Here is a 17,204-nt window from a genome sequence, read left to right as displayed (position 1 = left end):
GTGGAAGCAGCTGAGGAGTAATGTTGTAAAAGCGCGAGAAGTGTGCTTTCAAGGACGGTCTGTCCATTGAAAGTTTAAACCTCCCAGGCCGTTTCCATGTAGATCCATGTGGGAGGATTTTCACAGGGTCCGGACGCTGATCTTGAGTTGTACATCCATTTTCTGATGATCCAGAAACAAGACGTGCGCCAAAATATAAAAGCAAAAAAACTGCGGATGCTGGAAATCCAAAACAAAAACAAAAGTAAAAATACCCGGAAAAACTCAGCAGGTCTGACAGCATCTGTGGAGAGGAACACAGTTAAGGTTTCGAGTCCATATGACTCTTCAAAAGTTTTTTTTCACCCTTGCTTTAGGTGATGTAATGGTGAGATGCACTTCAGTGCCTTGTTACTAGAGGGAAGACCAGCCTAGACCACTCAACAAGATTGGACAGATGGACCCAAAAAGACAAATTATTGCAAAACGGTACTAACCTGTGATTGGCAGCTGCTCTCCATACCAGCATAATAGCCTTTTTCCAGATTTTCTGAGCTTGAATGGCTTCCTGATCTTCACTACAAACTGAACTAGAGAAAACAATAAGGGGAAACTAAATTAGAAATTAGACTACTAAAATAAGTTGCAGCATTGCAGGCAACTTATCAAAGATACCACACAATCTATCTGTACCTGTAAAGAAACATCATATGATTTGTATTCAAAATTACTTTCTTTTCATTTTATCCATACCAGTTATTTTTCCAAAGCAGTACTATTATTAAAAAGTGACAAAGAAGTTGCCAAAATAAAAAGATGGTTTAGTTTCTTTGAATTCCACCATAAACCTCCTAAAAATGTTACTGATAACACTAAGCAAAACGACGTTTTTCTACAATATGTGCAAACATATTAAGTTATTTTTCGCCTAATAATAAAATAGAAAGTTCTGAATGAATCCTAGCAAAGTGAAAAAATGGATGAAAGTCAGCTGTTTCTAGAAAACAGGTGACAAATTGGAAAGCAATTAGGATTTTTATACTTATACAGCACCTTTAACACAATAAAATGCCCCAAGGTGCTTTACAAGTGCATTATAAGACAAAATATGACACCAAGACACAGATATTAGGCCAGATGACCAAAACGCTTATTCAAAGAGCTAGGTGCTAAAGAGTACCTTATAGGAGGAAAGCAAGGTACAGAGACAGAGAGGTGTAGAGAGGGTATTCAAAGCTTAGGGCTTAAGCAACTGAAAGCATAGCCACCAGTGGTGGAGTGATTAAATTCAGGGATGTGCAAGATACCAGAATTAGAAAAGTGCAGATATCTTTGAGGGTTGTGGGCTTGAGGAGAACACAGCAATAGGGAGGGGTGATGCCTTGGAGGGATTTGAAAACAGGGGTGCGAATTTTCAAATCAAGATGTTGCTTGACCAGGAGTCAATGCAGGTCAGTGAGCACTGTGGTGATAGGTGAAAGGGAATTGGTGCAGATGCAGAATTTTAGGTTTACGGAGGTTAGATGTGGAGACCAGCCATGAGTGTGTTGGAACAGTCAAGTCTAGAGATAGCCTAGGCATGAATGAGGGTTTCAGCAGCCACTGTGCTAAAACAGGGGTGAAGCTATGGAGACGGAAATAGGCGGTCTTAGAAATGGTGCAAATATGAGAATGGAAGCTCATCTCTGGGTCAAACACGGCACCACAGTTGTGATTTGTACCATCAATTACCATGCTTGGGCATTGATTAAAACTGCATCAGAGTACACTGAAGTACAGCAGGATGAGTTGTTCCCAAATTTCTACAGTACAGGGCTGAGCAAATACTATGGTCATTTTAAGCAATCTGAATGAATATCATATGACTCCCTCCTCTAAGGGTTGAAACAGAACAGCTTACAAACTTACAATTGAGAGGAAGCAGGACTGCTGGGTATTGAATCAGCAAGGACTGATGACTGCAAATGTGCATTATGGACACTGAATCCATCATCACTTTCACTGATGGGTGGCTCATTGTCAGTTTCTGACATGTAGACCTCATTTGGTTCTTCTTCTCTGGCTTCATCCATGCTGGCAGCTTCACTAGCTCCATCCTCCTCTTTTGGAACAAGCATCTCTTGCAGCTACGAAATACATTCACGAATCATTATACAGAACATATGCTTGCAATACACTGACTTGTCTATTAACACAATTGCTGAAGAAATGAGTCTTGAGCAAGTTGAAAAGCTTCGACAAAATGACTTTTTTCAGCAATACTCCGTACTACCAAACCACTATTTGTATTAACACAATACTCACGCAAACATTGACTGATTCTCCCTTCTATTTTCTGTCACTAGAGTGATTACTTCTGCTTATCACTCTTCTTGAGGCTGACAAATAAAATCAGGAATTCTCAAGTGTGAACTTACATTCCATTAGTCAGTACTTTTATGGGAACAGTAGCATAGTGGCTATATCAGTGTCAGCCATGGCTCAGTTGGTAGCACACTTGCCTCGGAATCAAAAGGTTCTGGGTTCAAGTTCCACTCCAGAGTTTGAGTGCAAAAATCAAGGCTGACATTCCAGTGCTATACTGAAGGAGTGCTACACTTTCAGGGGTGCCGTCTTTTGGATGAGACATTAAACAGGAGGTCCTATCTGCCTGTTCAGGTGGATGTACAAAAATCAGCATTAATGACCACGTAACTACCGGATTGTCGTTGAAAACCCATGCACCATTTCTAAGACCGCCTATTTCCGTCTCCATAGCTTCACCCCTGTTTTAGCACAGTGGCTGCTAAAATTCTGCATCTGCACCAATTCCCTTTCACCTATCACCACAGTGCTCACTGACCTGCATTGACTCCTGGTCAAGCAACATCTTGATTTGAAAATTCGCACCCCTGTTTTCAAATCCCTCCAAGGCATCACCCCTCCCTATTGCTGTGTTCTCCTCAAGCCCACAACCCTCAAAGATATCTGCACTTTTTCTAATTCTGGTATCTTGCACATCCCTGAATTTAATCACTCCACCACTGGTGGCTATGCTTTCAGTTGCTTAAGCCCTAAGCTTTGAATACCCTCTCTACACCTCTCTGTCTCTGTACCTTGCTTTCCTCCTATAAGGTACTCTTTAGCACCTAGCTCTTTGAATAAGCGTTTTGGTCATCTGGCCTAATATCTGTGTCTTGGTGTCACAGGTAAACCTGGTTTACGACTATCGAAGTCTGCCATCCTTACCTAGTCTAGCCTGTGTGTGACTCCAGACTCTCAGCAATGAGGTTGACTCTTACCATCCCCTTGAATTACCTAGCAAATCACTCATTTGTTAAGGTAGTAATTCTCAAAGGCAATCAGGGATGGGCAATAAATGCTGTCTTTGCCAGTGACATTCGTGAATGAATTAATAAAAATTCATGACCCAATACGCTGCATCACCATAATGGCTTTTCAGGTTTAAAAAGAAATTCTCCACATCTTATCCAAATTGTCCTCTTTTTACATCTGGGTAGGTATTCTTATAATGCAAAACATTGGATATTCATACTTCATTAAAAATCATTACCATCTCATTTCCAACTGATCAGTTTTACTTTCTGTTTTGTTTGTGATATTCGGATGTTATTGAACTTTCTTTTAAAGTAAACTTAAACAAACAATAATTTATCCATCTGTGAAAGTGGATGGTACGTTATGCCAGCAGAACACAAAGAACTCTAGTTCAAATATCAAGGGAATAGCATTCAAGTTTAACAACAAGATCATTTGGCAAAGATAGACTCAATATCATAGCAGACACAAATTTTACTGAACTTACAACAGAGAAGCTCATTACTTAGTCACAGCCCCAATCACAGTATCAGTAGAATTATGTAATCTCAGATGTACAGTACCTTGATCTGGCCCTTGGCAATTACCCCAGTTTCTTCCTTTGTGGATTCTGAAGGTTGAAAACAAGGAGAGTCTGACATTAATTTTAATGCTGCTGTTGAATTATTATTCATAGTGCTTAACATCTTTCATCAGACGAAGATAGTCAACAACTGGGTCAGTTTAAAAGAAAAGTGAAATCATAGAGCAAAATAGCATGACTATGACACATCCCCCACCCCACTTTAAAAATCCTCCTGTCAAAAATTTACTCAAATAACATTTGATCAATACAAAATAGATGTGCTATTGTAGATTTAGTAAATTACTCAAGTAGTACTTTGGCAAAGTGAGGCCGGTTTTCCAACATACAATGCCACAAAAATGGAGGACACTAGCTCGAACCTGAAAATATTCACAAGGTCGGTTCCTAATTTTATCAGCACCAACAGGCAATAGTACTGCAGAAAGCTGTGGCACAGAGGGATTTGGCAGTCCTCATGCATGAATCACAAAAAGCTAGCATACAAATTCAGCAGGTAGTAGGGAAGGCAAATAGAATGTTAGCATTTATTTCAATGGGAATGGAGTATAAAAATAGGGAAGTCTTGCTAAAATTATTCAAGGCACTATTTAGACCACACCTGGAATATTGTGAACGGTTTTGGTCCCCTTATCTAAGGAAAGATATACTGGCATTGGAGGCAGGGTATGGAGGGATTTTCTTATGAGGAGAGGTTGAGTAGGTTGGGCCTGTACTCATTGGAATTTAGAAGAATGAGAGGCGATGATTATTGAAACAAATAAGATTCTTAGGGGGCTTGACAGGATAGATGCTGGGAGGCTATTTCCCTTTCTAGGAGAGTCTAGAACCAGAAGGCATAATCTCAGAGTAAGGGGTTGCCCATTTAAGACAGAGATGAGGAGGAATTTCTGGATGGTTAAGCATATTCAAGGTTGAGACAGGCAGGGCTTTAATCAGTAAGGGAGTCAAGTGGAGTTGAGGATTATCAGATCAGCCATGATTTCATGGCGGAACAGACTCAATAAGCCGAATCGCCTACTTCTGTTCCTACGTCTTATGGTCTTACTGAGCCACTACCTCTCCAGGGTGACAAATGATAACCATGTCAGTGATGCTCACATCCCATGAATGAATAACAGAAAAAGAGGCCATATGCTTTTCCATAGAGAAAAGAAACTCCACGATAGAAGAAAAAAAGTCAGATGGAGAGTTGCCAAGCAATTTCTTTGAATGGTAAATGAGTGGCACACGAGACTACAAGACAAATGACTGAGCTGAGAACTTGAAACGTATGTATCAGATAAGTTCACAATCGACTCAACATGGGGTTTAATAATTTCAGAACATAACCTCTGCCCCCATTTTTCCAAACGGCAGCTGTTGGTGATGAACGTGCAATGTCCATTTACATCTCCTCTCTGACGAGAGGTCATTGACCCAAAATGCTGAATTTGTTTCCTTCTCCACAGCAGACCTGACCTGAAGAGTACTTCCAGCATTTGTTTTAATCACACCTTTTGTTTTGTCTCTTTACCACCTCCTTTTGCCTTGCAGGATCATCCCTTTTGTCCTTTAACCTCTCCTGCCTTCCACCCTATCACAGACTTTCCCTTGCAGCTCCTCCTTCCCCCTCCCTTCATGCTTGCTTAAAACCTGTTACATCTCTAACTTCTTCCAATTCTGACAACAGGTCATCAAGCTGAAACATTAACTCTATTTTTTTCTCCATCGATGCTACTTGACCTGAATACTTTTCTGTTCTTATGCCAAGATTGAGTTGTGGGCTACTCAAGATTCAGTGTACATCAGGGAAAATCAGCAAAGGTTCCTACTACTGATCGTTATCCAGTGACCTCTGCTGGAAGTGTATCATGTGAGAGTTGGTTGAGGACAGATTTGAACTTGGCTATGATTGAACGGACTCAATTTAGGTGCACATAAAGAAAAATCACTTGCACAAAATACTAGAGGGAGATAGATGTTCCGGAATCTTTTGCTAAGGATAAATCCAGGAGATGAGGGAAAGCAAATAAAATAAAAAGAACGGGGAACAAAAAGAAAATTCAATAATTATTTTCAAGAATTTATTAAATAAATATTATCAAAAGCGGAAAAGAAATTTGAATGTGCAAAATTGTGTTGATGTTTCGCTTGCCATCTTCATAAATGGGTCCCATTCACTTCCTATTTCACTAACCTATAATTTCGGTTTGCCCCACTTCCTGAGAGCTACTTTTGTTCTGCGTTGTACTCCTGGGAGACAGCTGTCCAATTTCCTCAGAAGTACTTTTGCTACGTGCAGTGCTCCAGACCAAGGAATGTGTTGGTTCCTCAGATGTACTTTTACTTCGCATGGTGCTCCGCGGTAAAGAATGTTCCACCCCAAGTGTCTGCAAATGACAGGAACAAACAATTACAAAATGGATGAATGACAGCAGGGTACCACTTCTCAGATGTATTTCTAAAAGCAAGGTCAGCTACATAATTGGCACTTTCTCTTTCTCAAAACTATTAGTTTTAGTCTTTTGGTAGTACGGAACTTGAATATTGCTCAAAAAAGAGGCATTTTTTATTGATGTCTTAGTTTTTCCAGTTGGAACAAAATAAATGACAGCCGTTATAATAAAATAAAAGCAAAATATTGCCGATGCTGGAAATGTGAAAGAAAAACAGAAAATGCTGGAAAAACTCAGTAGGTCTGACAACATCTGTGGAGTGAATAACCAGAGTTAACGTTTTGAGTCCGTAAGACAATTCCTAAGAGCCATTCGCTGGTTCAGTCCTCAGGGCAGTGTCTTGACCAGAGTTGACCTGTTAGTCACCATTAACTGGTGCGTTTTCCATGGCAATACCTCTACTAATCAGAATCCACTTGCAAACCAATCAGCACTCTCTTCTCATGCAGTATAAATTGTTGTTCCCTTTACATTTGATATTCTTGTGAACTGTCCTGATGAGTGCAAGATGAAAAGCGTTGACAAAAAAAGTCTCTTTTCAGCAATACTATTAGTTTTCATTGACTGTCTATGAAAAGGAGTAAATGGAAGATTACACAACATAACAAGAAATGCACAAAAGATTACTTCATGTGAAGCATTCTCAGAGCAAACAGAACCAAATCTGCAATGTGATTACATTTCAGATATTGATACAGAAATGATACTGGAAACCATCTCTATATTAAAACGCATACAAAATTTAGTAATTTTGTTACAGGAGAAACTCTGACCCTCTTTCTTGAAATTAAATAAAAATGGAACATTCCCTTCTTTTCATACAGGAGCAGTGACATTTTCATTCGCTATCTGCTAATAGTTTACCATCAAAATGTTCCCAAGCAGGAAACATTTTCCCCAAAGTGTCATAATATTTTTATCTGTTGTTGTGGTTAATAATTATTGGATTTATTCACCCTCCCGCCTCCAGGCAAGCTGGAAGCCTGTCCTCAATGAAGTTAGCAGACAGGAAGAAGAAATGCAAAATATCACTCTTAAATGACTATGTTACAAATAAGGATTACTCACCAACTATCTCAAAATACTGTGCAAGACATTTTCTTACTAAAATTAATTTTAATTTCAGTTAATTCATCCATAAAAGGCAAAATAGCAGAAAACAGGTGAGAAAAGTTTCTACAACATTATGACAACATTTAATCAGGTATGGTATCCAGGTGGTTCAGGAAAATGGAAACCAATAGGAGTTAAGGGAACAACAACCCTATTCAAACCATACGTAGCTGTTGGAGGCCATTTATTGCAAACATTGACACTGCTGCTGAAGTTTTTCTGGGAAGTCTCCTTGGCCCAACCATCTTCTGCTGCCTAATCACTAACATAACGCCATGGTTAGGCTGACGATTCTACTCCATTTAGGGGGGAAGCGGTGGCATTGTGATATTATCACTGGACTATTATTCCAAAGACCCAGGGTAATGCTCTGGGGACCTGGGCTTGAATCCCAGCACAGCAGATGGTGAAATTTGAACTCAATGAAAATCTGGAATTAAACATACTAATTAGGAGCAGGAGTAAGCCACTCGGCCCATTGAGCCTGCTCCACAAAAGGTTTGATGATGACCACGAAACCATTGCCGATTGTTGTAAAAACCCATCTGGTTCAATAATGTCCTTTAGGGAAGGAAATCTGCCATCCTTACCCGGTCTGACCTATATGTGACTCCAGACCAGCAGCAATGTGGTTGACTTTTAAATGCCCTCTGAACAAGGGCAATTAGGGATGGGCAATAAATACTGGCCTAGCCAGCAATGCCTACATCCCATGAACGAATAAAAAATAAAATTCTCAGCTCCTCTAATAATGAAGTAACCTATGCCAGCCTACAATAGGATCTAAACAAAGCCGGGGTTGAGCAGACAACTTGCAGTTAACATTCAGGCCACATAAATGGCAAGTCATACTCATCAGAAACAAGAAATAAAAAACTCAGCCACCTCTCCCTGACTATCAACAGGTACTACCATTCCTGATTGGTACCCTGAGGCTCACCAGTGACAAGAAGTTTAACAGGACTAAGCAGAGCAATACTGTGGTTAAGGGGTCGCCTCCTAAACCTTCAAAGTCTCTTTAGCATTGACAAGGCTCAAAGAGAAGAGTGTGGCAGAATACTCACCGTTCACCTGATCCAATGCAACAGCAACAATATGCAAGAAGCTCTACCCATCGGTTTCTCAGAGCAACAAAGATGCAGATTTGACAGTGTTACTTGCAAGTCACCAACTGATCGTTTTACAAAAAGAAATGCTTGTATGAAGAAATGCTTAGGTGCCCTAGATATGTGGCATCTTGCAACATGATGGACTTTGTAAATCAAAGTTAAGACCGAGTTTAAAATAGAGTGAAATCTTACAAGTATATACCTTCTGACTCAACCACACTTCAATTTCATTAAGCTCATTAATGAAATTAATGCCCTCCACCTGCATACAATTAAACACAATTAATATACAATTAAGTATACAGTTAAGTTAAGAAAATACAGTTAAGAAAGGAGACAAATGCACTGGAAGCAGTTCAGAGAAGGTTCACTCACTGATACCTGGGATTGGGGAGGGGGTTATCTTACGAGACAAGATTGTACAGGTTGGGCCCCTATCCATTGGAGTTTAAAAGGTTGAGGGGCGATCTATTGAAACATACAAGATCCTTCGGGAACTTGACAGGGTGGATGCTGAAAGGATGTTTCCCCTTGTGGAAGAAACTGGAACTAGGGGACACAGTTTAAAAATCTCCCATTTTAAGACGGAGATGTGGAGAAACTTCTTCTCTCAGAGAGTCGTGAATCTTTGAAACACTCTTTCCCAGAGAGCGGTGGAGGCAGGGTCAATAAATATTTTTATGGCAGAGGTAGATAGATTCTTGACTAGCAAGTCAAAGGTTATCAAGAGTAGGCAGAATGTAGAGTTGAGGCCACAATCAGATCAGCCATGACCTTACTGAATGGCAGAGCATGCTCAAAGGGCCAAATGCACTACTCCTATTCCTAATTAATATGTTTGTAAGTTCTTATTAACTTCGCTTGGAATTCATATACATCTGCCACATTGAATCCATATGTTGAAAGGGAGAGAGATAGAGAGAAAGATTGCAAGCAGACATAGGAGCAAAAGCCATTTTTGTAAAATGTGAGTCTTGAGGACTCAGTTCAAAACTACCTCAGTTCACCATTCTGGACAGTAATAGTGTTAGGTATTTCAGGTTAGAGATCGAGACAGGGCAACACTTCCATATCATTTGAACTTTCCTTAATGCTAAAAAGTGCCAACAATTTTTTGGGTTTTTATTTTAAAATATCCAGAAAAATAGCTAATGCAAATGCAAACTTATGCTGGGTACAACTGCAATATTTAATTCATTGTATAAATTATTTATTAAAACCATGCCATTTCTACACCCAAAGATCTGTAATTTGTGTTCAATTTTCTCCACTATTCTTACCTCAGTTTTCAGTCCACTGTCTGGGGAATGTGTTGTGTTTCCAGCAGTCCCCACCTGTTGTACATGCCCTGAATTTGATTCATTTTCCTGTTCTTGCTCTTCCTTTACTTTCTCTGGCAACTCTTGCTTAATTGCTTTGATAATCAGTTTTTCTTCAGTTCCCAATCCAGCCAACATTTGAATTTCATCACTGGATCGGCGTTCTGATTTATGAGTCTGTTGCTGGATTTCTTCAGCTTCCTCCTTAATCATCTGCTCTGCCTGAAACAGGGAGGCAGCATTTCCTTCAGTCGCAGCTAGCTGCTCTCCAACATCATCGGCAGGAAGATCCATCAGTTCTGTTGTTTCTTCCACCTACAAAACAATAGAGGATGACCTATCAGCTTTTTTGTTTGATTAAAAACCTGCAGATTCCAGGTACCAACAATTGTCCTTCCATTGGTTTCCCCAAGCACCACACAGCTGAGAACTGCACATTATTTAACAAAATTTGCAATTCTGGAAGCAGGTGAAAGGTGACAGCCCACAAAAACTTGTTCCACAGCAGACGTCCGATTTTGAAAAACTCTCAGGCAACCTTGCCGCACCATGTTGTGGGTGAAGGTGGACCCATTCATGATTTCTTGATCTTGCATGATGAGTCAGTTCAATGCTTGGATAGATCTGCAGCAGTCAGCTCAAGTGCAGCAAAGGGAAGCTTGGAAGCAGAGGACCTACTCATTCTCTAAAGAAATGGCATATGGAATACAGAAGAGTCTAAAAGAAGGGAGTAAAAATGTGTTGGAGGGAAAAGATTATTCACCTTCTCTTCAATCATTGCTAGGATGTCTGCAGGATTCCCCAAGTGCAGTACATCTGCATAATCAGATACTCCAGTATCTTTGGCATTTTCAAGCTGCTTTGTCCGGTGCTGATCTGCAATGTTCTCTCTCGGTCTTGCAATCTGCAGAGCACCAACTGGCAGACACTTGCTTTCTCCAGAGTCAATTAGAACAGAGAAACCAGCCAGATCTCCAGATACAGACAGTGATGGCTGCTCCTCACAGCTCTCAACCTGAACACAAATGGTCGCTTCTTCAACTGCAGGAATAAACATCAGAAAGATCAATGATTCTCTAAAAATGAATACATCTTCTGCAATTCTAAGCAGACATTCTGAACAATAGATATTTAACAATATGATTTAATGATAAAATTAGTATTTTCAAATATTTTAATGAGTTCTCAAATATACTGGAAACATGGTCATTTGGAAACTCTAATAAAATGCAATGGAACTTTGAACAGCCAGGGTAAACAAGCTCAAACATCTCATGGGTTTGAATTTCAAAGTCATGAATGGGATCATAAACAATAAATTAATTTGAAAACTACAAATAAAACAATTTTCTTAGTATAGTTAGCAGAATATTGGTGCAGATAACTCAAGAAAACAACTCGGATATGCTCTGAGAAAAAGAGCCTATGTACAAAGCAAGGTAGGGAAAGCCTGCATAATCAGCATAACTCCTGCACAGCACCAAACATTTGAGATACAATGTCCCAGTGCTTCCTCCTTCCCTTTAGGTTGTCATTTGTCTGTGAAGGATGATAAGTCTCAAAATCTATTTAGATGAATCCCAGGTCACCTACTAGATCCTGATGTTGCAGGCAAACCACTCAACTACACTGCTCCACTGTTCTGCCTGGAACAATGCTGGCTTGCAATTTACTTGCAACATTGAAAGTGTACACACTTGATCCAAGATCTTCCTAGGTGATTTATAAGGTATTAAAGAATGAAGAGTATTTACTTCATATGAAATTCCCCATCACATATAAATTAAAGCACATTTAAAAGTTCTTTACATGTCCCCCCAAAAAAATTAAAAGCTAGAAACAAAAGCAGATGCTCTGTGTTATTCATTGGCTGACATTATTTCAGTAGAGTATTACTAAAACAAAGTCTATAGCTCATTTTTCTACTCCCAAATTATTTTCTTGCATTTGTTTTGATGTCAAGCACAGTTCACATCTCCAGTTGAGAAAACATTCTGAAGACCTACCCCCAGGTCTCTACCTCTGTATCCTGAACAGGCAAGGGCAGCACTCCCACCCACCCACCCACTCCCTCCAATTCTCTCTTTTTTCCTATGGGAAATTCCTTGGTATTCGATCAGTTATCCTCTTGTGAGAACAACTGAGATTAGGAAACAACAGTTTTGGAAACTGCAGGAATTATCCTCTGTGGCATGGCACATTGATGATTCAACATGCAATGTTATTCATTGTGCTCAGTAGATGGTTATTTAAAAACACAAAGTCATTGAGATAAAAAAAGCAATTACTAGTGGTGATTTTGCATCTAGTTCACATTCTCTCTAATGTAGTTAAAGATTGTCCCAAAAAGCAAAGAAGAATTAAAAGATTCCCAAAGTATCAAAATCCCAGATCATCATACTTTTTTTGCAGCGTACTTAAATAAAGGGGAGACCTTAGGCCACATCTATACAACTATTTTATAGGCTGAAATGTGGATGTGAGAACTGTAATTATAAGGGAATTTTAGCTATTAAAACATTTTGATAGGGATGGTTTAATGTTATTCTATTGCAGTTTATTTTGATTGTGTGAATTCAAGTTACAGCCCTTTCCAACTCAGAACAATCCTAATGTAGGATTGTAAAACGCAGTGCACATGACGCACTTTCATATATGATTTTATGTTTTATGGTTACAGGGAGGGCATTGGTACAATTGTCAAACTTGGAATGATCATCATCGAGCCTCTCCTACTAAAAGCTGTTATGGGCATTCTTTCTTTAGGATTTTGTCTTGATCTCTATTCCTTCTTGGTTTTCCTGAATCACACACCGTGCACAGCCAAATAGCATGTGGCCTGTCTCAAGACTTCACCAATGTCATACAAACATAAGAACAAGGAGCAAGAGTAGGTCATTCAGCTCCCTGAGCCTGCTCCGCCATTTAATAAGATCATGGTTGATCTGATCCAGCCTACCCCCGATAACCTATCACCCCCTTGCTTACCAAGAATCCACCCATCTCTAACTTGAAAATATTCAAAGACTCTGCTTCCACCACCTTTTCAGGAAGAGAGTTACAAAGACTCAAAAAATTGCCTCATCTCTGTTTTAAATGGGTGACCCCTTATTTTTTTTTTAAAGTGACCCCTTGTATCCAGAAGCTCCCACATGCTGCAATCGCAGCACATCACCTCCCTGCCTTCTCCAATATATGTTAATTAATTAATACAAACCACTTGAAACTAGCCACTGCCCATGAAACTCTTTTCCCAACAGCATCAATTGGAATTCCATTCTTTGTGTGAAAACATTTAACTTCAGAGCTAACAATAACCTAGCTAGCCATGTTAGAGCATGCATTGGGCTACTGGGAATGTTCCCTACAATTTTTTCCAGTATCTGTTCCCAGCATCCATTAAAGTCAAATGGTTGAGACTTCAGCAGTTTATTCCCAGAAAATATAGCACAGGATGAGGCCATTCGAAACATTACACATGTTGGTCCCAGCCCTTCAACTATTTCCAATTTCCCTCCCCTTTCATCAGAATCCTTTTTATCTTTGTAAATACATATTCAATTTATTTTTAAACAATGTACTCCCCCGTCAAAGGTCACTTGCGAACATTCATTTCTTGCTTTAATAACCCTTTAAATAATAAAAAAATCTATCTATATATTATGGAAACTGGGTTGTCTTGCTATCTTTCCATTCACAAGACCCAAGCCAACAGTATCTATGAGATTATCAATGTTAATTGTGTCTATATTTTTCATAGGGTTTTTCCATTAATATGGCAGTTCAAGTGTTCTAGCATCCCACACTATTTTAAGTCAGTATACAGTTTCACCTCTAGCCACCAAGTAACATTAGGAAACACTAGATTCTTCGTCTCAGCTCCAAATTGCCTGTATTAGAGTGGGTGTTAACTTTAACATTTTTTAAAAAATGTAATATTTTATTCAATTTAAGATATATTGGGCCACTACCAACTTGCTTCCTCAAAAAACAAGAACATAGAAATTTATAAAGGAAAAAGCTGACAGGAAGTGCATACATACCTACACAATATTTTGCATATATAGATACACCTACATTTTAAAAAAAATCAGGGGTGTGCATGGAGGTTCATGCTGTTGTATGCTATCTTCATACCCCATTTCATCTGAACACTACACTTGTTCTTGATTTCCAATGCGCAGTGCAGCAAACCACATCAATTGGTCAGTTGCTTCTGATTTCCTTCTTCTCCTGACAATCCTGAAATTATACTCTCTTATTAATTTGCCAAACAGTGGAAACAATATTTCACTATTTATTCTCTCAAAGCCCTCAATAATTTTGAAAACTTCCATTTCTACAAACCTAAAATTTCTCATTCCTGCTATGATTCCAGTGATTTTTCTAAGCACCCTTTCAGGATTGTAATTTTTTCCTACAAGGATGTGACCGGATCGGCAAGCAATACTCTATGATCTAAATAATGTCCTGCATAAATTCAACATTTATTTTTGCTTTTTTAATTTAATGCTTCTATTTTTAATCCGAATTCCACTTGCCTTTTTGTGGCCCTTTCTAACTCCATGCACACCTTCAAAATCCATATATCTGCAACTCTAAATTTCTCCGTTCTTTCAACAATTCTTACAAACATATATTCCTGGTACTAGACTTCCAAAACGAGGAAAAAAGCCTGGTACTACAGGAACTGAATGATTTAATAGCTCCTCTGTGGAAACATGGGACCAATTATACTGTACTCCTGGTTACAAATTACACTTTCAAGGAACCTGAGATTTTCTATCTAGGAAGGAAAATGCTCCACCTGAAAATCCACAAAAACACCAATAAAATTCTTCATTGGCTATCACACTCTTTTGCCTCTCTTAAGGTCTCCAAGTGTCTGGCTGAGTGGCCCCTGTTCAAAGGACAGGCATTTATGGGACTCAGAGGCACAGTGTTAATCAGGATTTGGACTATCACAATGGATCAACTCATAACTTGTTTCAATGAACAAAACATCAATCACAAGAGTGTTCTCTAGCCCCTCAAGTACAGCAATGCCACATATCCAAGTTTCATTCCACAATTTTCTCTGACATGTTATTTAATCTCATAGATTGTACCACATCCATAACAGCACTGGCCACTTAACTTTTCTTAATACAGCAGTACTTTGATATTTTAATTAAAAAATGCCACATTTTTGCATCGCACAGTGTAATTGTTTCTGCATTGCCCCATTACCTTCTGGTATAATATTGATGTTATAGACCACCCACTTTTTCTACTACACAGGATTTTAAAGAAAAGGCATTGGAAATTGAAGAGTTAGTGGTGTTAAGGTCTATTAAACTAACATGACTGGACAGATAGACTTTTGGTGCTGAAGAATAAAAGCTTTGTGGACTAGATAACTGTGTAAATCTGTTCTTATTTTATTATGGTTTATGATATTAGAGCCACAGTGTTATATCACATATGTCCAACTAGCATATATGTATCTTCAACAATACAGATCATATGCATTTTATTCTCTCTAGAATATATCCTATCCCATTCTCCATAATTTTTGATGATTGTTATGCAAAGTTTTCTCTCCTCATACAATGCGACTCCATAATTAGCCATAACACTGCATAGGCCATTGCTCAGGAATGGTTCTCCCTCCAATTTCCCTCCTTCCAGGAAGGTGCTCAGCCTGTACCTCTAATAGTACACCTCACTCAAAGCCATCTTGCTTGGGGATCAGAGTCATTGTTATATTACTTTGTACCAAACGACATTGAATTTCCAAAGTAACACATCAATACACACCTTCCCATTTATAATATTTCTCAAAGTTTCTCCAATTGGAATAATTTAATTGTGCAAAGGTGTTTTCTTTTTAAAAGTTTATAAGTGAAAATTTAGATTAAGGATGCAAACTTTTAGCTATACGTGATACCAAAAATCTTTTTCATAAAAAGTACAGTGGACAAATATTAGTTAAATGTTAAAAAGACAACTCCAGTCAGAATTGGATATTTGCATTATTTGTATAGTGTTACTTTTTTTTTATTCTAGCACAGTGTCATATGGTGTGTCATGAAGCTATTTATTTATATTAAATTATTTTCTTTTTTTTAAATAGAGGTTTAGTCTGTGGGTGTGTCTTAATTGGATTAAAACCAGCTAGTCTGGGTACTTTGATGTATACTAGTTTTGAGATGTAAGAGAGGTAGAGTGCATTTGCTTTTTTTTTGGAATAGAGCATTCAAGAAAAGGAATGAAATCTGGCACCTAGCTAGCAAAGACCAAGCAATGTTTATACCACTAATAAAATTGGTGCTATGAAAGGGGTTTTTTGTTAGAAGAGGTGGAGTTCAAAGGGGCTAGTGATACAATGAGAATTTACATTCAATGAGATGTGCTGGGTATAACAGATAGCAGTTTCGTGTGTGCAGGGCAGAGTTAATGCAAGATCAAAGCCTGTAAGCCTACCACTGTGTCTGCAAGGAACTAAAGTGAAAGGAACCCCATTTTGAATTTGTAAAGTGAAAATGTTTTGCTTGGTGTCTGGTTAAGTCTATGGGTTGCTGTTGCCTTAATGGAGATTAGTTTTGGAATTTGTTAAAAGTTATGATAGTAATAATTTGTAACCATGTGTATATATTTAACTTGTGCAAATTAATAAATGCCTCAAGCAGTTGATATAAAACCTTTTGAGAACTGGCGGTCTGATTCCTGAATTTAGAGCTGCATCTCAAACATACCACTTCAAAATATAGGTTATGACAGTTGTTTAAAGTTTCCCTCTGGGATTTTTAAATAACTCAGCTTTACCAACTGCTGGGTCATAACATAGTGCTAATGAACCAAAAGACATTTGTCCATGAGTAATATTTTTAAAATGTCTGTTTGAAACCCCATCAGTTTGCCAGGAATTTTTCTTCTATATCCAGATCTGTAAGTTTGGGACAATCTTTAAATGTAACAGGATATTAGGTTACTGTATGTTTTCTGAGATCTGGCAGCGATAGGTTAGACTGCCTTGTGACAGACCTGTCCCGCTGCTCTCCTGCGTCATTGTTGTGGTGCCGGCTGAACACACCTGGTCAGCTAAATTTTGCAAAGGTTTAACTGGAGGTGGTGCCTCACTGCTGATAGTAGAGAAGGGAACGAAAGGTGGCGTGAAGTGCGAGAGGCCGGCCTCCAAAAGCCTGGACAGAGTAGGGGCTCCTAACACAAAGTGCACAAAGAAACATACAAAGCTAATGCAGTCAGCAACAGCAACCATTTTCAATACACAAGTTCTTTATTTAGTTAAATGATATCCAAACCCACTAAGTACTTAACTTTCTAAATGTTTTTGATGCAGAAG

At 38.7% G+C, this 17,204-nt stretch overlaps 1 protein-coding gene across 6 annotated transcripts in view; it reads right to left on the bottom strand.

The window, feature by feature from the left end:
• The window catches only part of brd8a (bromodomain containing 8a), an 87,825-nt gene that overhangs the window by 44,059 nt on the left and 26,562 nt on the right, over positions 1–17,204 (bottom strand). For all 6 annotated transcript variants that reach the window (XR_005945296.1, XM_041206304.1, XM_041206305.1 and 3 more), the window contains exons 11-18: positions 16,886–17,062; positions 10,623–10,900; positions 9,821–10,174; positions 8,743–8,802; positions 6,060–6,252; positions 3,861–3,907; positions 1,888–2,105; positions 477–569 (exon numbers count right to left, since the gene is read on the bottom strand). Coding sequence is in view for 5 of the 6 variants with exons in the window: in XM_041206304.1 (XP_041062238.1) it covers positions 477–569; positions 1,888–2,105; positions 3,861–3,907; positions 6,060–6,252; positions 8,743–8,802; positions 9,821–10,174; positions 10,623–10,900; positions 16,886–17,062 (1,420 nt within the window). In the remaining variant the exon portion in view is untranslated. The remainder of the gene's footprint in view (positions 1–476; positions 570–1,887; positions 2,106–3,860; positions 3,908–6,059; positions 6,253–8,742; positions 8,803–9,820; positions 10,175–10,622; positions 10,901–16,885; positions 17,063–17,204) is intronic.

Source organism: Carcharodon carcharias, chromosome 15 (assembly GCF_017639515.1).
Source record: "Carcharodon carcharias isolate sCarCar2 chromosome 15, sCarCar2.pri, whole genome shotgun sequence".
NCBI classification, from domain to species: Eukaryota; Metazoa; Chordata; class Chondrichthyes; order Lamniformes; family Lamnidae; genus Carcharodon; species Carcharodon carcharias.
This window is presented reverse-complemented; position numbering and strand designations above follow the sequence as displayed.